A 27,821-nucleotide genomic window follows, 5' to 3' on the forward strand; every position below is an offset into this window, starting at 1 on the left:
AAATAAACGTTAAAAAAAATTAAAAAAAAAACAAAGTGGTTTTGAATGATCGTGTAAAGTTGCTGGTGCATAGTGCACTTAGACTAAAAAATGTTTCCAATACTTTTTCCTCGTATTATCTAGCTCTAGGTCAGACGATTTCACTACTTTTATTATCTTCAAATGACAGCCTTTCTTTTTGAGATTTTTTTAATTTTTATTTTTAAGTAATCTCTACATCCAACATGGGGCTTGAACTTACAACTCTGACGTCAAGAGTTGCATGCTCTACTGAGTGAGCCAGCCAGGTGCCCTTTCAGGTGACAGTCTTAAAATATCAAGAAACTGTAGTACTAAAATTCTCTAAGGTCTTTTGTCATTCAAATTATTTTTTTCCTCAGATCTCCTTTTGAAAGGGTTGATTTCCTTTTTGATCTTTCATCCTATTATTTTTTTTTCTTCTGCTAATCCTGTTCCCCAGAATAATTTTCTCTGAAAGAAATTAGGCATCTGTGTTGGGTTTTGTGCTGACAGCTCAGAACCTGGAGCCTGCTTTGGATTCTGTATCTCCCTCTCTCTCTGCCTCTCTGTTGCTTGTGCTCTCTCTCTCTCTCAAAAATAAACATTTAAAAAAAATGGGGGCACCTGGGTGGTTCAATTAGTTGAGGGTCCGACTTTGGCTCAGGTCATGATCTTGCAGTTTGTGGGTTTGAGCCCCGCATCGGGCTCTGTGCTGACAGCTCAGAGCCTGGAGCCTTCTTTGGATTCTGTGTCTCCCTGTCTCTCTGCCCCTCCCCAGCTTGTGCTCTGTCCCTCTCTCTCTCTCTGAAAATTAAACATTTTTTAAAAATTAAAAAAAAGAAGGAAATTAGGCATGTTTTCAGTTAAAAACTGATCTGCTACTGAATGTTTAATTTTAAACATTACAATGTTTTTAATATTTATTTTTGAGAGAGAGAGAGAGAGAGAGGCAGGCAGAGAGATGGGGGGACAAAGGATGCAAAGAGGGCTCTGTGCTGACAGCAGAGAGTCTGATGCAGGGCTCGAACCCAGGAACTGTGAAATCATGACCTGAGCTGAAGTTGGATGCTTAACTGACTAAGTCACCCAGATACCCCAAGTTTAAAAAAAAAATAAATGTTTTACTTATTAAAAATTTTTAAAGTTTATTTATTTTGGATGAGTGAGAGAGAGAGAGAGTGAGCAGGGGAGGGGCAGAGAGAGGTAGAAAGAGAATCCCAAGCAGGCTCTGCACTGATACGGTGCGTGAAATCACAAACCGTGAGATCATGAGCTGAGTTGAAATCAAGAGTTGGGTACTAAACCGACTGAGCCACCCAGGTGCCCCACGATTTTTATTTTTAAGTATTTCTATAACCCAGCATGGGGCTCAAACTTACAACCCCCAGATCAAGAGTCACATGCTCCCATGACTGAGACAGCCATGCACCCCCATTTTTAATTTTTTAAAAAACTTTGTTTTAGGGGCACCTGGGTGGCTCATTCAGTTAAACGACTCAGGTCATGATCTCACAGTTCATGGGATTGAGCCCTGCGTCCAGCTATGTGCTGACAGTGGAGAGCCTGATTGGGATTCGATTCTCTTCCTCTCTCTCTCTACCCCTTCTCCATACATGCGTTCTCTCTCTTTCTCTCTGTCAAAATAAATAAATAAATAAACATTAAACAAGATTTTATTTTTCTTACTCTTTTTCTAGAGAGAGAGCACGCCCATGTGCATGCATGAGAGTGGGAGAGGGTCAGAAGAAGAGGGAGGGAGAGAGAGAGAGAGAAAGAGAGAGAGAAAATCCCAAGCAGGCTTCATGCCCAGCATGGAGCCCAATGGGACTTGATCCCACAACTGTGAGATTGTGACCTCAGCCCAAATTAAGAGTTGGACCCTTAACCAACTGAGCCACCCAGGCACCTCTAAAATATTTTATTTATTTATTTATTTATTTAAAAATATTTATTTATTTTTAATGTTTATTTATTTTGAGAGAGGTAGAGAGACAGAGTGCAAGCGTGAAAGGGGCAGAGAGAGAGGGAGAGGGAGACACAGAATTTGAAGCATGCTGCAGGCTCTGAACTGTCAGCACAGAGCCCAACGTGGGGTTCAAACTCACGAACTGTGAGATCATGACCTGAGCTGAATTCCAGTGCTTAACTGACTGAGCCACCCAGGCACCCCTAAAAGGTTTATTTGTTTTTGAGAGACAGAGAGAGAGAGAGAGAGAGAGAGAGAGAGAGAGAGAAAATGTGAGTGGAGGAGGGGCAGATCGAGAGAGAGAGAGAGAGAGAGAGAGAGAGAGAGAGACAGGATTTAAAGCTGGCTCCAGGCTCTGAGCTGTCAGCACAGAGCCCAACACAGGGCTCGAACTCACAAACTGTGAGATCATGATCTGAGCCTAAGTTGGACACTCAACCAACTGAGCCACACAGGTGCCCCAGGAGATTTTATTTATTTATTTATTTATTTATTTATTTTTAATTTTTTTTTCAACGTTTATTTATTTTTGGGACAGAGAGAGACAGAGCATGAACGGGGGAGGGGCAGAGAGAGAGGGAGACACAGAATCGGAAACAGGCTCCAGGCTCTGAGCCATCAGCCCAGAGCCCGACGCGGGGCTCGAACTCACGGACCGCGAGATCGTGACCTGGCTGAAGTCGGACGTTTAACCGACTGCGCCACCCAGGCGCCCCAGGAGATTTTATTTTTAAGTAATCTCTACACTCAATGTGATCAAGGGTCACATGCTCTCCTGAGTCAGCCAGGCAACCCCCAAATGTTTATTTTACTTTCAGAAAATATCAGCAGCCTCTTTTTACTCCCCGGAAAATGGACATGAATACATTCCTCATACTTCATAGTCATACCACTGGTGTTAGAAACACCTCAGATGATTACCACTTCACACCTGTCAGAATGGCTAACATTAACAACTCAGGCAACAACAGATGTTGGCGAGGATGCGGAGAAAGAGGGACTCTTTCGCACTGCTGGTGGGAATGCAAGCTGGTGCAGCCACTCTGGAAAACAGTATGGAGGTTCCTCAAAAAATTAAAAATAGAACTACCCTATGATCCACCAATTGCATTGCTAGGTATTTATCCAAAGGATACAGGTGTGCTGTTTCGACGGGGAACATGCACCCCAATGTTTATAGCAGCACTATCAACAATAGCCAAAGCTTGGATGGAGCCCAAATGCCCATCAACAGATGAATGGATAAAGAAGATGTGGTATATATATATACACAATGGAGTATTAGTTGGCAATCAAAAATAATGAAATCTTGCCATTTACGACAACGTGGATGGAACTAGAGTGTATTGTGCTAAGTGAAATTAGAGAAAGACAAGTATCATATGACTTCATTCATATGTGGAATTTAAGATACAAAACAGATGAACAGAAGGGAAGTAAAAATGCTATAAAAACAGGGAGGGAGACAAAACATAAGAGACTCTTAAATATAGAGAACTGAGGGTTGCTGGAAGGGTTGTGGGTGGGGGAAGGGGCTAAATGGGCAGGTGGCATTAAGGAAGACACTTGGGATTAGCACTGGGGTTTATATGTAGGGGATGAATCACTGGATTCTACTCCTTAAATCATTATTGCGCTATATGCTAACTAACTTGGATGTAAATTAAAATAATAATAATCAAAAAAAGAAAAGAAACAGATCAGTGAAACTGAAACATCTGGAACACGTAGGAAGACATAGTTGGTAGGACAGTGTGGAATTTTTTGCAAAACTACATTAAATTTTATCCTCTGGATGGCTGTCTTCAGAGACAAGGATCTCGATGAAATTTTGATAGCCCCGAGATTTTTCTTCCTTGCCCAACAGTCTGCATCTCAAAAGAACAAACTATTGGGGAGACGGGATTTTCCTAACCACTCCGTCGTGGTTTTTTTTTTTTTTTTTTTTTTTTAAACCAATTCAGACAGGCCGTTCAGCACCTCAGGGAAAGGAGCATCTTGAAATTATGTCTTGTTTTCAGATCAAATTTCTTTTCTAAATAAAAGCAGCTACTACATTTCCAGGCAGAATTTCCTACGACTTATCTTTAAATTTCCAATTATCTTCAATTTGCTCAAAAAGTTTATTTGGAAATTTAGAAGCATTCCTATTTTCTTCCCTGTACGTGTATGTACTTGTGAATATGACATTTACAACAAACGGCTCCTTTAAATTATTGGAGCACTTTTGAGTTTTCCATAACAAATTCTGGGATTCCCTGATTTGAGTGTCCCTTCCTGCTTTTCCTTGGTGAGATAACAAACCAGTATTTGTATTTAATTAAGCAAGCCCAGCTGTCTCCATTTCACAGTTGTTTCTAGCTGCAACAATTCTGTCCACGTGCCTTTTGAGCATTTCGGGGTGGGAGTGGTGGCGACCGCCTTCCTACACAGCCCAGTGGCCCGACGGGGCTTGGACAAGGCCTGGACACCATTCAGCGAAGCAGTTGCGACTTGCAGTCGCACAAGGCAGAGAATTGCCAGAGTCTGGAAACACCGAGCGCTCGCTCGCTGGCTCCCGGACTAGGCCCAGCACTCGCCCCAGCCCGCGCACGCGCAGCCGCACTGCCGCTGCTCCCGCCGTCTCGGGGGGCCTTTTCCCTGCCCGGCGCGGGCCTGTCCGCGGCGGCGCCTGACCCGGCTGGAAGATAACTGGGTTGACAGGCTGCCCTTCCGCTGTTTTCCCTGACGCGTTGTCGCCGGCAAAGAAGGGACGACACGTTTAGAGTGTGGCAGAAGGAGGATCGTGGCGGAGAGGAGAGGCCCCTACATGGGGGGTGGGGGTTTGGGGCCTGCAGGCAGCGCAGGAGGCGCTCGGGAGGGGTCCTCTCTCGCAGCCGGTTGTGAGCGGGAGGCCTGAGCTGGGAGCTTTAGCGGCTGTGGAAATTCTTGGTGGCTGAAGCGGAGCGCTATGGAGGAACTCGACGGCGAGCCGACGGTCACTGTAAGGGCGCCTGCAAAAGTGTTGCCTTCGCTGTCCGAGGAGTGTGTCTGCTTCGTCACTGCAGGCTCCCTCGAGGCTCCTTTCCCCTTCCCTCAGCTCAGTTGCCACAATTCGGAGGTCCCATTAGCAAGGTGCTTGTGTTTGGGTCGTGGTGTTCGCTAGGTGTCTACTCTTTTGTGTACTCAGAAATGCCTGGCTCGGAGGCCTCACTCCATCCCTCACCCTGCCTTGTCTTCCTCGCCTTCCCATCCCATTTTTGCCTAGCTTCTCCCGTTGGGCTAGTGCTCTGGTGAGCGGGCTCGGACCATGTAGAGCAGTTGGGGCTTTTTTTCGTCCGCAGAGCTCAGCTTCACATCGCGACACCGTGAGCTTGGCTTCTGCTTCGTGTGCCGTCCTGGCCCGAGGTTTGCTGAAAGTACATATTCTCCCCGGAGACTTCTTGTCTTTATTGCTGTTTGCTCCCACTTCTGTCTGGACTTTGACGAGAGCATATGTCGAATGTGAATGATCTATGATGTCCATAAAGAGATTCATGGGTTTTAGGTCGCAGACACCTACCGTTCCCCCTGCCTGGGATCCTCTCTTTTTCTCTATTAGGTTTCTCTCCTCGTTTTTCAAATGCAAGAACCTGCATCCTCTTTCTCAGGAAAGCCTTCCCTCCCCTCCCTGGCTAGGTAAAATATGTTTGTCCATCATTGGCTTGTTCTGCCCCTCTTAGCTGTTGGTAAGCGATAAGCTTCACTGAACTGCTGGTTGCCTGATCTTGTATCTTTGCTTTTTAGAAAGTCGAAATGTGCCTCCAGTTTTGAGCTAAAGCCATCAGATTGCAAAGCAGTGTCTGAGAAAACCGAAAATTAAAGATGGGGGTCATTTCAAAGCTAACTGGACAAAATGAGACCTGAGATCTTAAATAGCAGTTAACGTGGGTTGTAACTCCAAAAAGTTTACTGCTGCAGAGTATTAAAATTTGAAGATCTATATAAAGTACTTGAAATATTTTATATCTATCAGGAGGGACTATGTCATTGTCCGCAGGAAGAAAAATTAGAATATCAGAGTTGCTGAAACTTCTTTTTTTTTCTCCCCCAGTGGAACTTTTTCTTTCTTCCTTTCTTTCAGCTTTTTTTTTTTAAGTTTATTTATTTATTTTGAGAGAGACAGAGTACAAGTGGGGGAGGAGCAGAGAGAGATGGAGACAGAGGATCCGAAGTGGGCTCTATGCTGACTGCAGAGAGCCTGATGCAGGGCTTGAAGTCATGAACCCAACCGTGAGATCATGACTTGAGCTGAAGTCGGATGCTTAACTGACTGAGCTGTCCAGGTGCCCTTCTTTCAACCTTTTTTTTTAATGTTTAAGTTTGAGAGACAAAGAGCTTCAGCGTGAGTCGGGGAGAGGCAGAAAGCAAGGGAGGCAGAGGATCCAAAACAGGCTTTGCATTGACAGCAGAGAGCCTGATGCGGGGCTCGTACTTAGGAACCGTGAGATCATGACCTGAGCTGGAATCAGATGCTTAACTGATTGAGCTGCTTAGGCGCCTCTTTTCAGTTATTTTAGAGAGGGCAAGCAGGGGAGAGGGGGAGAGAGAGAAAGAGAATCTCAAACAGTCTCCACACTCAGTGTGGAACCCGATGTGGGCTCAGTCTCATGACCCCGGGATCATGACCTGAGCCGAAATCAAAAGTTGGATACTCAACCGACTCAGCCACCCAGGTGTCCCATTTGCTTATCATTAAGGCTTGTGAAGGCCAGTTAGTAATCACATTTAAAGATGTTTATGTATATTGGGGCGCCTGGGTGGCGCAGTCGGTTAAGCGTCCGACTTCAGCCAGGTCACGATCTCGCGGTCCGTGAGTTCGAGCCCCGCGTCGGGCTCTGGGCTGATGGCTCAGAGTCTGGAGCCTGTTTCCGATTCTGTGTCTCCCTCTCTCTCTGCCCCTCCCCCGTTCATGCTCTGTCTCTCTCTGTCCCAAAAATAAATAAAAAACGTTGAAAAAAAAAGAATTAAAAAAAAAAAGATGTTTATGTATAGATTCAAAGTAGAGGGTAGAATAATCTTTTAGTTCTTTTTCTAGACCAGTGGTTTTATCCTTTTGTTTCAAAGATACTTAAGAAATGTAAGTTTTGGTTTTTGTTGCCTTTTTTATTTTCTTCTAAGACAAATATCTAGAAGTAGAATTGCTGGGTTATAGGGTAGATTCATATTTAGCTAAAATAAACTCGTTTCTTCAAATACCATTTTTGCACCAGCAACATGTGGGTTCCAGTTGTTCCACATCCTCATCAACTCTTTGTATGGTCAGTCTTTTTATTTATTTGTTTGTTTATTTAAAAATTACATTTATTTTTGAAAGAGAGAGAGAGGGACAGAGCAAGAGCTGGGGAGGGGCAGAGAGAAAGGGAGGCACAGAATCCGAAGCAGGCTCCAGGCTCTGAGCTGTCAGCACAGAGCCCAACATGGGGCTCGGACTCATAAACGATCATGACCTGAGGCGAAGTCGGATGTTTAATTGAGTACCCAGGCGCCCCTGTGTGGTCAATCTTTTTAAATTTTAGCCATTGCCATTCTGGTGGGTATATAGTGGTACCTCATTATTGCTTTGATTTGTATTTCCCTAATGATGACAGATATTGAGCATCTTTTTATATGCTTATATATGAGTCATCTGTATATCTTCGGTGAAGTGGCAGTTAAAATTTTTTGCCCATTTTGTTATTGGGTTATTTTTATTAATGAATTGTAAGAGTTCTTTGTATATTCTAGATATCAAATATGTGTTTTCAAATATTTTCTCCCAGTCTGTGGCTTGTCTTTCCATTTTCTTAACAGTGTCTTTTGAGGAGCAAAAGTTTAATGTTGACGAAGCCCCAATTTATAAATTGTTTTGTAGTTTGTACTTTTTTGTCCTCTCTTTGCTTACTTTAAGATCAAAAGGTTTTCTACTGTGCTTTTCAAGTTTTACAGATTTTGCTCTACATTTGTTTCTAACTTTTATTTTGTCTATGATGTCAGGTTTATTTTCTGCATGTGGGTACCCATTTGCCTCAGCAGCACTGTGTGTAACGTTTCCCCCTTGCCTTGCCCACTCATCCATTAAGAGTCTACTAAAACATCCTCTTTTGTGTTTTTCTCTGCTTTGGCATTTTTCCACTTTTTTTTTTTTTTTTTTTACTGCCTGTTTATTGGACTTCCTCAGTAGACTGCTAGCATTTGGAGGACAGAAACTGTATTACACATTGTATTCCTAGAGCCCAGTACGGAAAAAGGCTTACTAAACATTGCTTAGTTGTTGAATGACTGCATTAGTTCTTCCTAAGAACTGAGTGCATTTGTCTTGATAACAAATTTATTGTCTGCCAAAAATATTTATGGAGTGCCAATTTTGTGCCACGTTCTCTTCTAGGCAGTGAATGAGAATCCCGGAGTCCTTTGCCCTTGTGAGCTTTTATCTATTTACAGGGAGAGGCAATAACCATGTAGGAGAGTCATTTCAGACACTGAGAAATGCTGTTGCAGTCAGGTGAGAGTTGATGGTGGCTTGGATTAGACTGGTAGACGTGGTAAGTGGTTGGATTCAGGCTTATTTAAGAGCAGAACAGGATTTACTGATAGATTGGACAAAGGCGGTAAGGGAAAGAGGAGAATCACAAATCAGTCCTAACAATTGGGGAAGGCTTTGCTCCAGTGGGGGGAGAATTAGAGATGAGCATCAAGAGTCCTTTATTGGTTCTTATGTTATGGATATAGCTCTATACCTAGGTTAGGTAACCTATAAAAGTGTGGATTAGGTAGTTGGATGTATGAAGCTGAGACTCAAAGGGATTGGTCTGAGTCAGAAAAATTGAGAGTCCTCATCTAAGAGATGGCACAGAAGCCATGGGATTGGAGGGCTCCTTTTAGTGAGTAACAAACACTTCAATTTCTTTATTTTTTTAAATTCCCTTTTTCTGAACTGTAGATCACTAAATTATCGTATAGTAATTGATTGTTAAGTGGCAGGCTGGGTTGAGGTGCCCGACAAAGCTCACTTGCTTATTCGGACTTTAACAGATTAGTTTGATCTCAACCACACTCAGCTGTATACATAGAGTAGCACTTAACTTTCATGAACATTGATTTCTAGGGTTATACTTGCAAATCAGTTGAAAGCAAAGCCTTTAGTAAAAGTAAGTTTCTTTGGCTTTTTTTTTTTTACTAGTTGATTCCAGGAGTGAATTCCAAGAAGAAGCAAATGTGTTTTGACTGGGGTCCAGGAGAGATGCTGGTGTGTGAAACCTCCTTCAACAAAAAAGGTAGGTTTTTTTTTTTTTTCTTCCAGATTATCCATCTTGGCACATTTGGTTGTTTTCTTCTCTCAGATTTGACTGAGGCAAGAAACAGTTAAACTTATTTTGTACCATTTTCACTTTTGAAACTTTAGCTATTTAAGATTTTCATTAACTTATGAGACCTGGCAGATGTTGAGTCCAGGGGAAAAAAATTAATAATCTTCCAGGTGTTAAAGGTTTCTTTTATTATTATTATTTTTTAATATATTTAAGTAATCTCTACAACATACGTGGGGCTTGAACTCAACCCTGAGATCAGAAGTAGCATGTTCTACCCACTGAGTCAGCCATGCACCCTGAAATGTTTCCTGTGTATTTAAAAACTTCAAGTTTTTTCCCCTTCTTGTCCAGAATCACTAAATTCCCTTTACAGCAGCCCCTTTATTGTGAAACTGCAGATCTATGAAGACTTTGAAGTCCTTACCTTTTATTATTATGAACTTAATCGAATTCTGTAGGCTGTTGATAAAAGCACAAAGGATTTGGAGAGTGAAATGGCTCTTCCTTATTCTCTAAGTTCCATCAGGTTTTGGACATGGATCGATCTTTCTTTCTCTCTCTCTCTCTCTCTCTCTTCTCTCTCTCTCTGTTTTTTTTTTTTTTTTTCTCCCTGAGAGAGCATGAGCCAGGAGGGGCAGAGAGAGAGGGAGACAGAGAATGTCAAGCAGACTCAGCACCACCAGTGCAGAGCCCCATGTGGGGCTTGAACCCACGAACTATGAGATCATGACTTGAGCCAAGATCAGTTCAACACTCAACCAATTGAGCTACCCAGGCACCCTGGATCTTCTCGCTCTCTCTCTCTCTTTTTTTTTTTTTTTTTTTTGGATATTCTCTTTCTGATATAGACTTTTCTAGTAAGATAAAACTAAATTTTGACATTTGATTTTGCTTTCTTTTTTTCAAGACGAGTCTTGGGAAATGCTGAAGATATTTTTGTGCAGATCTTTGACAGATTATTCAAATGTGGAGGCTTTCTTTTATTATAGAGAGGAGATGGAGCTAATGAAAGTCTTAAAATTTTGGCAAATCGTGTGCAGTTCATGCAGATTTATTTATTTATTTGTTTGTTTATTTATTTAATTAATTTATGGGAGAGTTCGAGTGCGCGAGGGGAAGAGAGAGAGGGACAGAGAGAGTGCGGAACCCAGAGCCGGGCACCAACTATGAGATCGTGCCCTGAGCTAAAGTTGGATGCTTAACCAACTGAGCCAGCCAGGCACCCCGATTTTATTTATTTTTTAAGTTTATTTATTTATTTAGAGACAGAGCACTTGCGTGAAAGTGGGGGAGGGGCAGAGAGCGAGGGGGACAGAGGATTTGAAGCGGTCTCTGTGCTAACAGAGAGCCTAATATGGGGCTCAAACTCGTGGACTGAGATCAGGACTTATGCCAGAGTCGGGCACTTAACTAACTGAGCCGCCCAGCACCCCTGGTTTTTTTTTTTTTTTTTTTTTTTTTTTTTTTTTTTTTTTTTTTAAAGTAGGTTCCATGCTAAGTGTGGAGCTCAGTGTGGGGCTTGAACTCATGACTCTGAGATCAAGACCTGAGCTGAGATCGAGTCAGACACTTAACTGACTGAGTCACCCAGGTGCTCTGGTTGTTTTTTTAATATGGAAGCTTCACGAATTTGCATGTAATCCTTGCGCATGGGTCATGCTAATCTTCTCTGTATTGTTTGAACTTTAGTATATGTGCTGCTGAAGTGAGCACAGTTCATGCAATTTTTAAGTGATGTAGTTTTTCTTGATTTTGTAGTTAAGAATTGTCCCTGATGTTGCTAACTGTTTCTGGGATATTTTGGTATTAAAGATTTCAAGGTTGGCAGAGCTATAGAAGCTGCCAAAGGGACAGTTGCTTAGAGGAGAACCTTCTTTGAATATGTCTGTCCTCTTTTCGTACTTAATGGGAAGGCTTGTCAACATTTGATAGTTTGTCCTCAATTGTTGAAAACGTGAGGTTTACATCTCTTGCAGTCTCATCAGAGATGAGCCATTGAACATCATCATAGCTTGTTTGGGAAGCTGTTGCATAAGAAATTTCCACAAATTGGTTGTTTATATTTTATCATTATAGAGCCTTTTTATCACTGTTGCAAAATAGTTCAGTTAACTTTTGATTCTTTGCTTTAGGAGTAATGGCAGTACAAAGTGATATAAAAATTTTACTTGAATTTGAGGTTATGTAAAATTTTGTCTGTAGATATATCATATTTTTTGAGTTATATTTAGGCTAATATGAAGTGAGTTTAATTTTTTTAGTATATTTCATTTTTTTTTTTCAACGTTTATTTATTTTTGGGACAGAGAGAGACAGAGCATGAACGGGGGAGGGGCAGAGAGAGAGGGAGACACAGAATCGGAAACAGGCTCCAGGCTCCGAGCCATCAGCCCAGAGCCTGACGTGGGGCTCGAACTCACAGACCGCGAGATCGTGACCTGGCTGAAGTCGGACGCTTAACCGACTGCGCCACCCAGGCGCCCCATATTTTTTTTTAGTATATTTTAACTGTTGGAGGCAAAAGTTCCAAAATAAGCCAGTGAGAGGGGACCTGGCTGGCTCAGTCAGTAGAGCATGTGACTCTTGATATCAGGGTTGTGAGTTCAAGCCCCATTTTGGGCCTAGAGCTTACTTTATTTTTTTAAACATTTTATTTTTAAGTAATCTCCATACCCAGTATGGGGCTTGAACTCAGCCCCGAGATCAAGAGTTGCACACTCCACTGACTGAGCCAGCCAGGCACTCCAGGCCTAGAAGTTACATTAACAAAATAAAATAAGCCAGTCAGCTGAGGAGTAAAGTCTGAAAGTAAACATGTATATTAAATAATTCATGTGTGGATAATTGATAAATAATTCATACTTTAAAAAATGAAATCTAGCAAAGTAGCTGAAGCTGTTGTAATTAGATAACTCAATTTAAAAATTTTAGAGTTGTTATATGAGAGTAATGGTGATCGATGTTAAATTTTTCCTGTTTCAGAAAAATCAGAGACTGTGCCAGGCTGCCCCTTTATCTATATCATCCGAAAGGATATAGATGTTTACTCTCAGATCTTGAGAAAACTCTTCAATGAATCCCATGGAATCTTTGTGGGCCTCCAGAGAGTTGAAGAAGAATTGACTGGAAAATCCAGAAAAGCTCAGTAAGTAGGCTGCTGGTAGGTACTGCAGTCCACAACTAAAGCGTGAAAGCCAAATGAACTGCCTCGTCCTTTTGCATGATGGATGGAGTGCCTGGAGAAATAAGGGGCTCCTGGTTCTATTTTGAGGCTTCTGTCCTGGGCAGTGGAGGTAGGTAGGGATGAAATGTCTTTCAGGGACTGTGCAAATGGCTGTTGATCGATTTGGTGGCTTGATAAACTTTTTGTTTGTTTATATTCCTGTTTCATTTACCCTGCAAAGAAGAAAATTTAGGCCGAATAAGCACCTGAAAATCACTGAAAGAAGTCCCACTGTGGGATGATTTTGGAATTATCTTACTACAAAAATGAGTTTAAAAAAGTAGTTTTGTTGTATCTTTAAAGAATTATTCTCAAGGCATTTTTGGTAAGAGACCAGAAAACTATTATACTGTATATAGACTAGGGTTGTTTGAAGTGTGGTTCATGAGGTAACTGCATCAATATCAGATACTTGTTAATGGCAGATATCTGCGCCCCACCTCAGATCATAAAAATTAAAGTTTCTTGGGGTGGATCCTCAAATCTAAAATCTCCAGGTGAGTCTTAAGCACCATGGAGTGTGAGAACCTTTATGTTAGTTTTTTATCAGTGTCCCTAAATACAGTTAGAGCATGGGCAGTGTTGGTATTTGTATTGGGGGAAAAAAGTTTTTCCTTCCTGTTGAGTGTCTCCTTTGTTACACACTACTGCCATATTCATTTCTTTGTTTTTTTTGTTTGTTTTAAATGTTTATTTTAGAGAGAGTGCATGCAAGTGGAGGAGGAGCAGAGAGAGAGGGAGACAGGATCTGAAACAGAGTCCTCGGTCCATTCGGACAGTAGAGAGCCCGATATATGGCTCGAACTCATGAACTGTGATGACATGACCTGAGCCAAAGTTGGACGCTGAACAGACTGAGCCACTCAGGCTCCCCTTGTTTGTTTATTTAAAAATTTTTAAATTTATTTTGAAAGAGAGAAAGCATGAGCGGGAGAGGGGCAGAGAGAAAGGGATAGACCGAATTCCAAGCAGAGTGGGGAGAGAGAGAGAATTCTAAGCAGGCTCTGCACTGTCAGTGAGATCATGACCTGAGCCAAAACCATGAGTTGGACACTGAGCCAACTGAGCCACCAGACACCCCCATATTCCTTTCTGATGCCAGATGTATGGCACCAGACAATTCTGTCACACCAGCTGGGCATCCTATAATTTTTGTTTTTGTTTTTGTTTTTTTTTAAGTAAGCTGTATTTCCCAGTATGGGGCTTGAACTCACGACCGGAAGATAAAGAGTTGCATGCTTGGGGTGCCTGGGTGGCTCAGTTGGTTACTCATCTGACTCTTGGGATTCTGTCTCCCTCTTGCTCTGCCCCTCCCCAACTTGCTCTCTGTCTCTCTCTCAAAAATAAAAAGTCACATGCTTTACTGACAGCCTGCCAGGTCCCCTGGGTATCATATAATTTATCTCAATTTTGACCCTATCTACCTGGAGATCAGATTTCATAGGTTAAGGGCTTAGTCCCACAAGACTGTTCCCCGCTTCACATGTGAATTGCAGTTAGTGCATTCCCACATTACTTAAAGCATTTTTCTGGCCCAGCTACAAATTGGAGGTTCCTAAACCTCCTCATGTTCAATGAATTTGCTAGAGTGGCTCACAGAACTCAGGGAAACACTTAGCTTACCAATGTATTAAAGAATATGATAAAGGATACAGATGAACAGCTAGGTGAAGAGATAAATAGGACAAGGTTTGGGAGGGTTTGGAGTACAGGAACTTCTGTCCCTGTGGAGTTTGGGTGTGTCCCCCTCCCGGTACGTGGATTTATATACCCACCTGGAAATTCTCTGAACTCCATACTAATGGGATTTTATGGAGGGAGGCATGATCAATTATTAACTCCATTTCTAGCCCCTCTCCCCTCTCCAGAGAGGTAGGGTGCAGGGCTGAAAATTTCTATTTTAATTTAATTTAATTTTAATTTTATATTTTTAAATGTTTATTTTTGAGAGAGACAGAGCACGAGCAGGAGAGGGGTGGAGTGAGAGGGAGACACAGATCTGAAGCAGGCTCCAGGCTCTAAGTTGTCAGCACAGAGCCCGACGCGGGGCTTGAACCCATGAACTGTGAGATCGTGGCCTGCGCTGAAGCTGGATGCTCGACCCACTGAGCCACCCAGGCGCCTCTCTTTTTTTATTTTTATTTGTTTTTGAGAAAGTGAGGAAGTGTGTGATTGGGGAAGGGGCAGAGGGAGAGGGAGAGAGAGAATCTTAGGCTCCATGCTCAGTGCAGAGCCTGACATGGAGCTCTGTCTCAACCAGGAGATCGTGACCTGAGCCTGTTGGGCTCTATCTCAGGAACCAGGAGATCTTGACCTGAGCCGAGATCATGAGCCAAGATCAAGAGCTGAGATCTAGACTGACTGACAGGCCACCCTAGCACAGCAGAAGATTTCGGTCTTCTGTTGATGGCTGAGTCTTTCTTTGACCAACCCCAATCCAGGAGCCCACCCAGAATGGCCTCAATAGAACGTAAGGTGCTCCTGATGCTCTCATCACTTAGGAATTCACAAGGATTATAGGAATCTTGTGTCAGGGACTAGGATAAAGACTAGATGTTTCTTTCTTTCTTTCTTTAAAAAAAAACAACAACAACTTATTTTTGGGAGAGTGCAAGATGGGGAGAGGCAGAGAGAAGGGGACGGAGGATCCTTTTTTTTTTTTTTTTTTTTTTTTTTTTTTTTTAAAGAAAGATTTTTAAGGTTGTTTATTTTTGAGAGAGTGTCTGCACACAAGTCGGGGAGGGGCAGAGAGAGAAGGAGACACAATCTGAAGTAGGCTCCAGGCTTTGAGCCGTCAGCACAGAGCCTGACAAGGAGCTTGAACTTAATGAACTGCTAGATCATGACCTGAGCCAAAGTTGGCCGCTTAACCTATTTAACCTTCCAGGCTTCCCTGTTTTAAATTTTGTTTAATGTTTCTTTTCTTTTTTTTTTTTTTTTTACATGTTTATTCATTTTTAAAAGACAGGGAGAGACAGAGCACAAGCAGGAGGTGGGGTGGAGAGAGAGGGAGGGGCACAGAATCTGAAGCAGGCTCCAGGCTCTGAGCTGTCAGCACAGAGCCTGACACGGGGCTCGAACTCACGAACTGTGAGATTGTGACCTGAGCTGAAGTCGGATGTTCAACCGACTGAGCCACCCAGGTCCCCCAGTGTTTGTTTATTTCTGAGAGAGAGTAAGAGCATGAGTAGGGGAGGGGCAGAGAGACAGACACAGAATTCAAAGCAGGCTCCAGGCTGTCCACACAGAGCCTGACGTAGGGCTTGAACCTATGAACCATGAGATCATGACCTGAGCTGAAGTTGGTTGAAGACATTCAACCAACTGAGCCACCCAGGTGCCCCAGGGGGACAGAGGATCCTAAGTGGGCTCTGTGCTGACAGGTTGATAGTAGCGAGCCTGATTTGGGGGCTTGAACTCATGAACTGGGAGATCATGACCTGAGCCAAAGTTGGACACTCAACTGACTAAGTCACCCGGCTGCCCCGATGTTTATTTCTTATAAATCACAGTATCACAGTATTTTACTTCCTCGTAAAATTTTACAAATGACTCATTCTGGAGGATACCCTAGTCAGCTTCGGGGGATGGCAGAGAGGGAGGGAAGGATAGAAGGGGAAATCACTGGTTTCAAGAGGCTCTGGTAACAGAATATTGGTGACTCAAACATCATTATTCTAAGAGAAAAACATGTCGAAGATCCTGTAATTCCTGGAAGGCAGGGAACTTGTCTTATTTATGTGGGCCCTCTGTTCCCACATACCCTTGCACGTTTATAAAGTACGTGCTCTAAGGGCATCTGGGTGGCTCAGACAGAATCAAGAGTCAGCATTCAACTCTTGATTTCGGCTCAGGTCTTGATCTCATGATATGTGAGATCAGTATGTGAGATTGAGCCCTGTGCTGTCAGTGCAGAGCTTGCTTGGGATTCTCTCCCTTCCTCTCTCTATGCCCCTCCCCCCTTGCTCTCTCTCAAAATAAGTAAACATAAAAAAATAAAATATATGCTCTAAAATGTTGAATGAATGAATGAATGAATGAATGCCATCCTAATGGTGGGGTGATAGCTCCTGTTCTGTGTATCGGGGTTAGCATATCACCTTATTTTTTTGGCTGAATTATTTATCTGGACCTGAATCTTGGCAGTGAAAGGGGATGTGGGGTAGTGAGGATTGGGTGAGGGAATACGTGCAGATTGCTTTACCTCCTGCCAGTCTTGTTGTAGGTCATATGCAGAATGTTGCTATTCTTTTTTTGATTTAATTCCAGGATAATTAACATACAGTGTTATGTTATTTTCAGGTGTGCAATATAGTGATTTAACAATTCTATATGTTCTAAAAAATATGGAACACTTCACAAATTTGAATGTCATCCTTGCTCAGGGGCCATGCCAGTCTTCTCTGTATTGTTCCAATATTAGTATATGTGCTACTGAAGTAAGCATGCTGTTCATTTTTGAATGGAATGAATAGGTGGTCTTTAGGTCTCTTCTTCTAGAACTGTTTTTGTTGCTAAGGACTGCATCTTGGTAACTAAACCAGTTACTTTCTTGTGGATGTTTGTTATGTTTTGTCATTTTCTTTTTTTTTTAATGTTTATTTATTTTGAAAGAGCGTGCATGCATGTGTGCTCACAGGAAGGGCAGAGAGAGGGAGAGAGACAATCCTAAGCAGGCTCGGTGCTGTCAGTATAGAGCCCAATGTGGGGCTGGATCTCATGAGCCATGAGATCATGACCTGAGCTTAACCGAATGAGCCACCCAGGCGCCCCGTCACTTCCTTTTTTAAAAAGACTTTATCTTGAAGTAATTTTGGACTTACAGAAAAGGTACAAGAATAATGGATTACTGCATATCCTTCATCTAGCTTTATAATGTTAATATCTATATGTTACCATATTACTGTCACTTAAACCAGGAAACTTAAACATCAATGCAGTATGCTTGAAGACTTCATTTGAATTTCACCAGTTTTTACACTAATGTCCTTTTTTTCTCTTCTGTGACTGAGGTTGCATTTAATTTTTTTCCCATAGTCTTCTTTATGACTTTGACACTTTTGAAAAATATTGGCCAGTTATTTTGGTGCTGTCCCTCCATTTGGGTTTGTCTGGTTTCTCATGATTAGACAAAGGTTATGTATCGTTTTTGAGATAATGCATTTTTAGTAAGAATACCACAGAACTGGTATGATGTGTCTTCAGTACATCATATTATGGGGTTTATCATGTTGAAGTTTTATTACTGAGTTTATTGACCTTCATCACTTGGTTAATGTGGTTTCTCCTGGGTTTCTCCACTGTAAAATTACCATCTTTCCTTTGTAACTAATGGGTATTTGGAGGAGAAACTTTGAGATTATGTAAATTCTATTTCTCTTTAAAATTTCAACCATTATTTTTAGTGTCTATCAGTAGATCTCATTTGCAACAATTAATATCACTATGGATTTGGGGATATTTATTTATTTAAAATAATTTTTTTATGTTTTTATTTTATTTTTGAGAGGCACAGTGAAAGTGGGGGAGGGGCAGAGAGAGATGGAGATAGAATCTGAAGCAGGCTCCAGGCTCTGAGCTGTCAGCGCAGAGCTCAACGCGGGGTTCAAACTCCCGGACTGCAAGATCATGACCTGAGCTGAAGTCGGACGCCTAACTGACTGAACCACCCAGGCGCCCCTCCGGGATATTTTTTGTACTCAGTGGGTTATCTTATATGTTACTTATTTTGATGCTAAAGTTGTTCCAGCCTAGGCCGTTAGGAACTCCTTCAGGTTGGCTCCTGTATTTGAGCAAGCTCTTATCTTCTATTGCAGACTTCCTTGCTTTTTGTCACTACAAGATGCTCCATGTTCCTGTTGTATGTCATTTCATTTTTGTAGATTGGTCCGAGTGAGTAAGAACTACCGATCAGTCATAAGAGCCTGTATGGAGGAAATGCACCAGGCTGCAAGTAAGGATTTTGTGTGTGTACATGTTACGGTAATTGAAATGTTTGTCAGTACTGCAAGGTAAATCTATTTGACTTTACAGTTCAAAAATCTTACTTTCCCATCTTACGTAACCTAATATTTTGGCAATCGTCGAGTACGTTTTTCAAGTTAGAACATATTGAGTTGACAGGTGTGAGACTAACGGCCAAATTAAAGATCTTTGAAAATCATATTCCCAGTTCTTTTACTTTCACAATTTAAAGTCACCATAACCTTGAGAGCCATGTGATTTCTGGGTGCTGAGTAAAGTCTTTTATAACATGATGGTCTCTGTTCTGTTGCGGTTGAAAGTGTTGCTTGTAACTTAAGGGCATTGGGTTTACAAATCATTGATCTGCAACAAAGAGATATGAAGCACTTTTTAAAAACTTACAGTGAAAATTGGTAGTCATTAGAGGAAATAGGCACAAGCAAAGAACCTTGTATATGAAGCTATAACTATGAGACTAAAAGTTTCATTGCTTACTTCAAAATGTTTTGTGTTTTGTTAGTTGCTGCTAAAGATCCAGCCAGTGGTCGCCAGTTCAGCAGCCAGGTAGGGGCGCCGCCTGCCTTTGTTGTCCTGGCACCGTTTTGTCCTTCTGCATCCTCAGCACCCACCTGGGGTGGCTTTGCAGTCATTGTTATGTACAAGTCTTTCTTCTTACCAGGTAGACAGGCAACTCCTTGGGGGCGGTAAGGATCATCTTGAACTTCTTGGTGCCCCCTTTAAGGCATAATGCATTGGAACACAAGGGTGTGCCTGATAAGTACTTGTATGAATTTACAATTCTTATGGGGAAATATCAGTCCTAACCACATTGTGTCACCTGAGTTAGTGAACTGAGCTTTTGGAACCACTGCTTATTTTTATGAGCTGGACTCAGCTCGTGACCCAGCATTTTTACTGAGTTGTTTATTTTGTTGGAGCTGGAAGATGGCTGAAAGAATTCTCTTTCTTTGGTAGAATCTTGATAGTGTTCAAGCTCAGTGGTGAGTAGGGATTGGTGCAGCAAAGCATTTATTTTCTCTGAATAAGGTCGTCTGTGTTTTTGTATGAAAAGATGGTGGGGAAGGGGACTGAATATTTCCTAGGGCAGGGTCCATACCTGACTTATTTTTGGGTCTTATATTAGGTTTGCTTTTTAGTAGACTTTCTTAAACTTTAGTCCCTTGAATACCACCTTCATGATTTTTGGTATATCTGTAGAATTCTTAATATTATTTACTGAATAAATTTTTCTAAAAATCATCTTCCACTTTACTCAGAGCCTCTTTCTAAATCCTAATATTCATCAAGACCATGGGCGGGATGGGCTAATTATATTTTTCTATAACGCACATTAAACTAAAATGAGAACTATTAAAAAAAAACAATGTTAGTCTGCGTACCATCCCCTAAAATTCTCTCACTGAATTCCCTGTGGGAAATCCTGTGGGATTTCCATAGGAATATTCAGTAAATGTTGGGTTAATAATGAATGACCATCATGTGCTTCATTCCTTTGCTCTGAGAGCAAATATCAGGAATGTTTTCAGTTACAGCCTTGTCTCCATTTCTTCCTTAGGTCTCCATTTTGTCAGCAATGGAGCTTATTTGGAATCTTTGTGAGATTCTTTTTATTGAAGTAGCCCCAGGTGAGCATGGAATCATCCCTTCCCAACATCAAAGGTGTCTACCTTTCCTGCATGTCATGATGAGAGTTTAATTGCCCAGAATGCTCTTTTCATCACTCTCCATCAACGTAACCATCAGAAAGTTGTACGTAACACCCAAAGAAGCCTGCCATTTTGTCACCTCTTAGAAAATGCCTCCTGAAAACCTAAAATGTTAGGCTGGTGGCCCCTGAAAAACACCAGTAAAACGTGTTAAACTGCTGTATGACAGGGGTGGTCAGTATTTATGTTGTGGACTGGTCAAGCTTATGAAAGTTTTAGGAGAAGTCAGGGGAGGGGCATGGAATGGGTTCTCCCTCCTAGGCTCAGAAGGAGCCAACTCTGCTTACTCCTTGATCTCAGACTTCTGGCCTCCAGAAGTGTGAAATAATAAAGGTCTGTTGTTGAAAAATTTAAAAGAAAGAGAAACTTTTAAGGATGTGAGGGATTATATGGTGGGAGGCAAAGTCACTTGGAGAATTCTGTCACCAGTGATTGGGGCAGGGGCAGCCCTACACGTGAACTGTCCATTCTGAATTATCGCATGTTCTTGAACCAAACTGTGGGTGGTACGGTATCCTTGCTCTCTGTGGAGGTGCTGCAGGCTTTGTTTTTTTTTTTTTTTTTGTATCTCTTGATAGTTTATGTTTGCTGTTACCCATAAATGAGTGTTAGTAATCTCTGTAGTCATAGCTTTTTACTCCCATTCCTGCTAAAGTCCTGAGCAACTTGAAATGAAAATTAGTTGTTTCTATGTTTACTGCCTCCAGTATATCTTGAGGGCTGTTGCTGTGTTTCTGTCATTGTTGCTTACCTAGCACCTAATCAGTACCAGTCCCTAAGTGGCTGTTCCTTACCTGGCCATTGCACACTGCATCGTTGTGAAGAATTGGGGGTGGTGCAAGTGGTGAGATTCAGCCCTATCAAAGATTCAGTGAAAGGTGGAGCTGCCTGGCTCAGAGGAAGTATTCCTAAAGGTCCATTTGTCAGCCCAGTCCTTTATTCAGGACCATATGTGTGCCCACCTACGAGGGATAAACCACTTCTCCATAGTTCTCTTCTCTGCCCTATACTTTCTGTCCGTACTGTGGGAAAGTGGAATTTGCTACAGATGAAGCTGAGGTTTGTGTGTGACAAGAGTCTTTCCTCCTAGCCGGCCCTCTCCTCCTCCACCTCCTTGACTGGGTCCGACTGCATGTATGTGAGGTGGACAGTTTGTTGGCAGATGTCCTGGGCAGTGAGAATCCAAGCAAGCATGAGAGCTTCTGGAACTTGGTAAGGACCTCATGCAGGTTGGGGCTTCCTGACTTTCACCTCACAGTGTTTTCCCAGTATTCATAGGCAGGCCTGAGGGTTGCCTGCTGAGCCTGCTCACACTCAGACTGGCTTTTGGGTCTGTGATTATGGAGATGCTCTTAGATCTTTGCTTCCCTGATCCACAGAAGAGTTTAGAACTAAGTTGTCGTGTAAAAAAAAGTAATGCTTTGTAGGCTTTCTGGTGAGCAGGGAAATTTAGTTTCTTTGTGAACCTAAGGAAGAGAAGAGAAGATGGGGTAATACAAACCTGATTGATAGGGGCTGGGGGTGGGAGCTTAATGTAAATAAGCATGAGGGGTTTTGAGGTGATAGAAATGTTATAAAACTGGATTGTAATGATGGTGCACAACTCTGTAAACTTACTACTTAAATAGGTGAATGTTGGTGGTGTGTAAATTATAGGTCCATACAGCTATTAAAGATTGATGATCCTGAAGTCATTTTGGATTATCGGTTTGGGAGTCAACAGGTCTCAGGGGCGCCTGGGTGGCTCAGTTGGTTAAGTGTCCAACTTTGGCTCAGGTCATGATCTCGTGGTTCGTGAGTTCGAGCTCCATATTGGGCTCTGCACTGACAGTACAGAGCCTGCTTGGAATTCTCTCTCTTCTCTCTCTCTGCCTCTCACCCACTCGCACCTTCTCTCTCTCTCAAGATAAATAAAAACTTAAAAAAAACAACAACCGTGAAGAAGGTCAGCATGTCTCTTGGTGTTGTGTGTGTGTATGTACGTATGTATGTATGTATGTATTCTGTGCCTATGAAAGCAATGCTTTTTTCCATTTACCTTTCCTGACTTGTGACCCATTTGGGAGGGCCTGGGGAGAAGATTGCAGTTGACCTGAATAATGGAAGGTTGATTAAACTTATAAACTATGGAATTCAGGTAAAGAATTGTTGCCTTTGAGACAGGAAATCTTGGGCCCAGATTTTGAGTCTCTGATTCATTCACTGAATATTTATCAAGCACTCCTGTTTGCAAGGCACGGGGGAAAACAACTATGACCAAAGTGGGCAAAGATTCCTGCTCTTCTGAGTCTTACATCTTGGGTGGGGAGACAGAAAATAAATACAGAAACAAGTAAAATATGTAGCATGCCTCACAGCGAAGCCCAGTGGTATGGAGAGCAGAGGAGTCCGGGAAGGCCACCCTCATGAGGTGATATGGGAGGAGGGGCGCTGGGCCAAAGGAGGGGAAAGAGCATTGCAGGCAGTGAGACCTGCAAGCGCTCTGACCTGGAGGCACAGTGGGACGAGGAGCAGAGGGAGCAAGGGCTGGAGTTGGGGAGGTAAGGGCAGAGAGCCAAAGGGCCAGATCATAGGGCCCCCTGGACTGTCCTAGGACTTTAGCTTTGAGAGAGGCTGTAGAGCAGAGTGGTAGGAACATGGTCTGTGGTGCCAAACTGTCTGGGTTAGCATCCCAGCTCTGCCTCTAACTAGCTGTGGGGTCTTGAATGAGTTATTTAACTGCCGTTAGTTTCTTCTGTGCAACAGGGATAGTGATCAGATCATGTTTAAGATCATGTAATGATGAAATTAAAGCACATAAATGTGTGTAAGCTGGTTGATAGACACAGAGCTCCTGTTTTACCTTGGAGTCAGATGGGGTGAGGGGGGCTTTGGAGAGCTGAGCAAAGGTACACCATGATCTGATGTAGGTTTTCAAGGCTCTCTGGCTGCCCTACTGAGGACGGAGCAAGGGCAGAAGTAGAGACCAGTCTAGAGGCTATGGTACTAAACCAGGCAAAGATGTTGGGGACTTGGACAAGTGTAGGAGCTGAGCAGAGGAGGTCGTGAGAATTGGTTAGATTCTGGTGCAGCTTACAGATACAGTTGGTGAGATTTGCTAATAGATTGGATGTGCGTGCATTGGATGTGCGTGCGTGTGTGTGTAAGAAGAGAAGGTAGAATGATCAGGTTGGTGAGTTGGAGGTATCTGGGTGTTTACTTTTAGACATGCTATGTTTAAGATGCCTATAAAATCCAAGTGGAGACACTGACTAAGGCTGTAAGATATACAAGTCTGGAATCCAGAGAAGGAAGTCCAGGTTAGAGAAATTGGGGATTTGTCAGCATATATATCCTTGGCTTTTTTCAGCATGACTTAGTAAGGGAGAATGTTACTATGTATGTTTTACATGTATACTTGTGTGTATATTACTGCTGATTGTCATTATTTATAACGGTTAGGGTCTGTAAAGTTGCCTGGAACATTGTATTACTGATTACTGTAATACAGGGTTCTTCTGGCCTCTGATCATGTTTTGTCAGCTGATCAGTATGTAACCTTGTGTTATATATGTTTTTATTTAAAAAGATACCTTATTAAATATATATTATTGATTCCTGGGATGCCTAGGTGGCTCAGTCGGTTTAGCGTTCAACTTCGGCTCAGGTCACGATCTCACAGTTTGTGGGTTCGAGCCCTGCGTGAGGCTCTGTGCTGACAGCTCAGAGCCTGGAGCCTGCTGTGTCTCCCTCTCTCTCTCTCTGACTCTCACCCGCTTGCACTCTGTCTCTCAAAAATAAGTGGATATTAAAAGAAATTTTTAATATATATCACTGACTCCTTAACATTGAACTCATGGCTAAAAGCCTTGTAATGCATGCCTGAATGAAGCTTATCTGACATGTATTTTCTCCCTATCGGCCTTCATTAACACTTAAAAACACTGTATAGGGGCGCCTGGGTGGCTCAGTCGGTTGAGCGTCGGACTTCGACTCAGGTCACAATCTCGCAGTCCGTGAGTTCAAGCCCCGCGTCGGGCTCTGTGCTGACAGCTCGGAGCCTGGAGCCTGCTTCCGATTCTGTGTCTCCCTCTCTCTGCCCCTCCCCCGTTCATGCTCTGTCTCTCTCTGTCTCAAAAATAAATAAACGTTAAAAAAAAATTTATAAAAATAAAATAAAAAAAATTAAAACACTGTATAGCACTTCAGCACTATGCTCAGGGGCTCAGGAAAAAGCACAGACATACAGGGGAGCCTGGGGCTCAGTCGTTAAGCATCTGACTCTTGGTTTCTGCTCAGGTCATGATCTTACTATGGTTCATGAGTTTGAGCCCCACATTGGGCTCTGCACTCCCAGCACAGAGCCTGCTTAGGATTCATTCTCTCTCTCTCTCTCTCTCTCTCTCTCTCTCTCTCTCTCTCTCCCCCCCCCCCCCCCCCCCGCACTCACACTCTCTCTCTCTTTCAAAATAAATAAACTTAAAAAAAAAAAAAAAGACTGAAAAAATATACAAAAAAAGTGGAACTAAATAGATCCTGGAAAAGATACTTGTTTAGTGTGAGTTGATACAAGAAGGTAGAGCACCACCTATTTAACCTCAGCTGCAAATGTGCATATCAAGTGACTCAAATTTTTTGCCATTCTACACATGTCCACAAGTAATGGTGAAAGTACATCATATAATGATTTGGGGGTTACAAGTAGGCAAATTCAGAAACATGAAATCTATGAATAAACAGGATTGACTATATTGAGTGTATGCATCTGTGCATCTATTTATTTGAACTGAAACTTATGAATCAATTTTTATTTGAAAGATTGAACTGAAACTTATAAATCAATCTTATTTATACTGCCATTTTCTGTTTTATTCATTAAGTAAATTCTACGACTAACGTGGGTCTTGAACTCGTGACTCCAAGATCAAGAATCACATGCTCTACTGACTGAGCCAGCTAGGCGCCCTTATTTCATTTTTTCATTTTTTTTTTCTTCAAAGTTGATTTATTTTGAGAGATAGCAGGGACAGGGGAGGGGGCAGAGAGAGAGGGAAAGAAAGAGAATCCCAAGCAGGCTCTGCACTGTCAGAGCGGATCCTGTCGCGGAGCTTGATTCCCATGAACCACAAGATCATAACCTGAGCCAAAATCAAGAGTTGGATGCTTAACCTACTGAGCCACCCAGGGGCCCCCCCCCCCCCCCCATCATTTATTTTTAAAATGTTGGTTGCAGTGGTGCCTGGATGGCTCAATTAAGCCTCTGACTTTGGTTCTGGTCATGATCTCACATTTCGTGAGTTCGATCCCCGCTTCTCGCTCTCTATTTCTGTCCCTCGCTCACTTGTGCCCTCTCGAAAAATAAAAATTAAATAAATATAAGATATAAAATAAATATTGTTTAAAAATTTAAAAAAGGGGGTGCCTGGGTGGCTCAGTCGGTTGAGCATCTGACTTCGGCTCAGGTCATGTTCTCACGGTTCGTGGGTTCGAGCCCCGCGTTGGGCTCTGTGCTGACAGCTCGGAGCCTGGAGCCTGCTTCAGATTCTGTGTCTCCCTCTCTATCTGTTCCTCCCCTGCTCATGCTCTGTCCTTCTGTCTCTCTCTCTCAAAAATGAATAAAGATTAAAAAAAATTTTTTTTAAGATATAAAATAAACAATAAAATATATAATATATAAAAAGCATGTTGGTTGCAATCTGTGATGGGTTACAACATGCAGTTTGAAAAGTATGGTTTAGGTTAAAACCATGAGACTAGATGAGCTAGATTACCTCTGGAGGAAAGGAACCATCATACTTCCCCAATGTAGGAAGTTTAAATGTGGATCGAGGAGACTGACTTCCAGGCCTTACTTGAATGCTTATGTTCTTGGTGCCCTCCCAGGTGACCATCTTGGTGCTACAGGGCCGGCTGGATGAGGCCCGGCAGATGCTCTCCAAAGAAGCCGACATCAGCCCCACCTCTGCGGGCATGTGCCGAATTCTGGGGGACCTGATGAGGACAATGCCCGTTCTCAGTGTATGTGGGAGCAGACCTGCTCTGTTGGGCCATGAGATATGGGTTTGTTCACTAAGCACAAGGGGTCACTCACTGTGAGTGGCAATGGCATCTCACTGTGTCTTTCCCCTTAGCCTGGAAACACCCAGACGCTGACAGAGCTGGAACTGAAGTGGCAGCACTGGCATGAGGAATGTGAGCGTCATCTCCAGGATGGCACGTTCGCCTCCAGTCCTCACCTGGAGTCTCTCTGCAAGGTCTGTGGGAAGGAAGTTCAGGTTGGGGTCCAAGTTGGAGCTGTGGTTCCAGTGCAGCAATAGCAGGAACATGATGGACAGGGCTGTCCATCATCTCTGTCATGAAGGAGAGAGCTTTCAGACCAAATGCTCTACTTGAGATTAGGAGAGTTAATAGAGAAGTTGCCCCTGGAACTAAAGGAAAATGTCTCTCTCCTTAGATCATGCTGGGAGATGAAGCTGCCTTGTTGGAGCAAAAGGAACTTCTGAATAACTGGTATCATTTCCTAGTGACCCGGCTCCTGTACTCTCATCCCACAGTAAAACCCATTGACCTGCACTTCTATGCCCAGGTGAGCCTGAGCTTTAAGGAGTGGGAGGAGGGAGTAGGAATCATGGGGGTAGGTCATTTTCAGTGTGTGGCCTCTTTGAGTTGAACCTCCCTGGAGAACAGGAAAGGTCTTTCCTTTTGCACCCCCCTTTTTTTAAGTTTATCTTTTTTTAGTAATCTCTACCTCCAACTTGGGGCTCAGACTCATGACCTCAGAGATCAAGAGTTGCGTGCTCTTCTGACTGAGCCAGCCAGGCTCAATCAATTAATTGAGCAAGAGACAGCATGTATGCGTGAGCAGGGTAGGGGCAGAGGGAGAGAGAGAATCTTAAGCAGGCTCCACGCTCAGTGCAGGGGCCAATGCAGGGCTCAATTCCAAGACCCTGACATCGTGACCTGAACCAAAATCAAGAGTTGAACGTTCAACCAACTGAGCCATCCGGGTGCCCCTCTTTATTTTTTAAGTCATCTGTCCCCAACATGGGGCTCAAAGCATGACCCAGAGGTGAAGAGTTGCATGCTCTTCCAACTGAGCTAGCTCAGCATCCCCTACTTTGGCCCTTTTTGAGGGACCCATCATCCTTCTCCAGGGTTCCCTACACAGAAGCCCCACCTGCCCCCTTGAGTCTCTGCTTACATCTGGGAATTGAGTTGGTCACCACCTTTCCACAGTCCAGCCTTGACCTGTTTCTGGGAGGAGAGAGCAGCCCAGAACCCCTGGACAACATCTTGATGGCGGCCTTTGAGTTTGACATCCACCAAGTGATCAAGGAGTGCAGGTAGGACCTGCTACACCCCCACCATTCTGTCTTGAGGTGTGCAGTTCAGCGGCATTAAGTGTATTCCCAGTGTTGGTGCAACCATCTCTACCATTCTTTTTTTAAGTTTCGTTTTACTTTGACAGACCATGCGCAAGTGCACATGTGCACAGGAAAGCAGGGGAGAGGGAGGGAGAGAGAATCCTAAGCAGGCTCCACACTATCAGTGCAGATCCCGATGCAGGGCTGGAACTCAAGAACTGTGAATCAGATACTTAACCGATGAGCCACCCAGGCGCCCCTCCACCATCCTTTTTTAGAATGTCTTGT

General features: G+C 42.9%; 1 protein-coding gene and 2 non-coding genes across 3 annotated transcripts in view; 1 reads left to right on the forward strand and 2 right to left on the reverse strand.

Annotated features, from left to right (window-relative positions):
• The first annotated feature begins 4,805 nt into the window (after positions 1–4,805).
• NUP85 (nucleoporin 85) overlaps positions 4,806–27,821 on the forward strand; it is a 36,607-nt gene continuing 13,591 nt past the window's right edge. Inside the window, exons 1-11 of the mRNA XM_030296822.1 lie at positions 4,806–4,949; positions 9,147–9,240; positions 12,259–12,421; positions 18,382–18,452; positions 18,984–19,027; positions 20,040–20,109; positions 21,281–21,402; positions 26,053–26,187; positions 26,301–26,423; positions 26,624–26,755; positions 27,406–27,512. Of these exons, the coding sequence (XP_030152682.1) occupies positions 4,917–4,949; positions 9,147–9,240; positions 12,259–12,421; positions 18,382–18,452; positions 18,984–19,027; positions 20,040–20,109; positions 21,281–21,402; positions 26,053–26,187; positions 26,301–26,423; positions 26,624–26,755; positions 27,406–27,512 (1,094 nt within the window). The 5' untranslated portion in view covers positions 4,806–4,916. The remainder of the gene's footprint in view (positions 4,950–9,146; positions 9,241–12,258; positions 12,422–18,381; positions 18,453–18,983; positions 19,028–20,039; positions 20,110–21,280; positions 21,403–26,052; positions 26,188–26,300; positions 26,424–26,623; positions 26,756–27,405; positions 27,513–27,821) is intronic.
• Positions 10,883–10,989, reverse strand: LOC115501966. Its single transcript, XR_003965005.1, has one exon. It is a non-coding gene; the product is annotated as a U6 spliceosomal RNA (small nuclear RNA).
• LOC115501955 lies at positions 16,840–16,946 on the reverse strand. The gene has a single exon (XR_003964995.1). It is a non-coding gene; the product is annotated as a U6 spliceosomal RNA (small nuclear RNA).

The sequence above is a fragment of the Lynx canadensis genome, chromosome E1 (assembly GCF_007474595.2).
Source record: "Lynx canadensis isolate LIC74 chromosome E1, mLynCan4.pri.v2, whole genome shotgun sequence".
In the NCBI taxonomy this organism is placed as follows: domain Eukaryota; kingdom Metazoa; phylum Chordata; class Mammalia; order Carnivora; family Felidae; genus Lynx; species Lynx canadensis.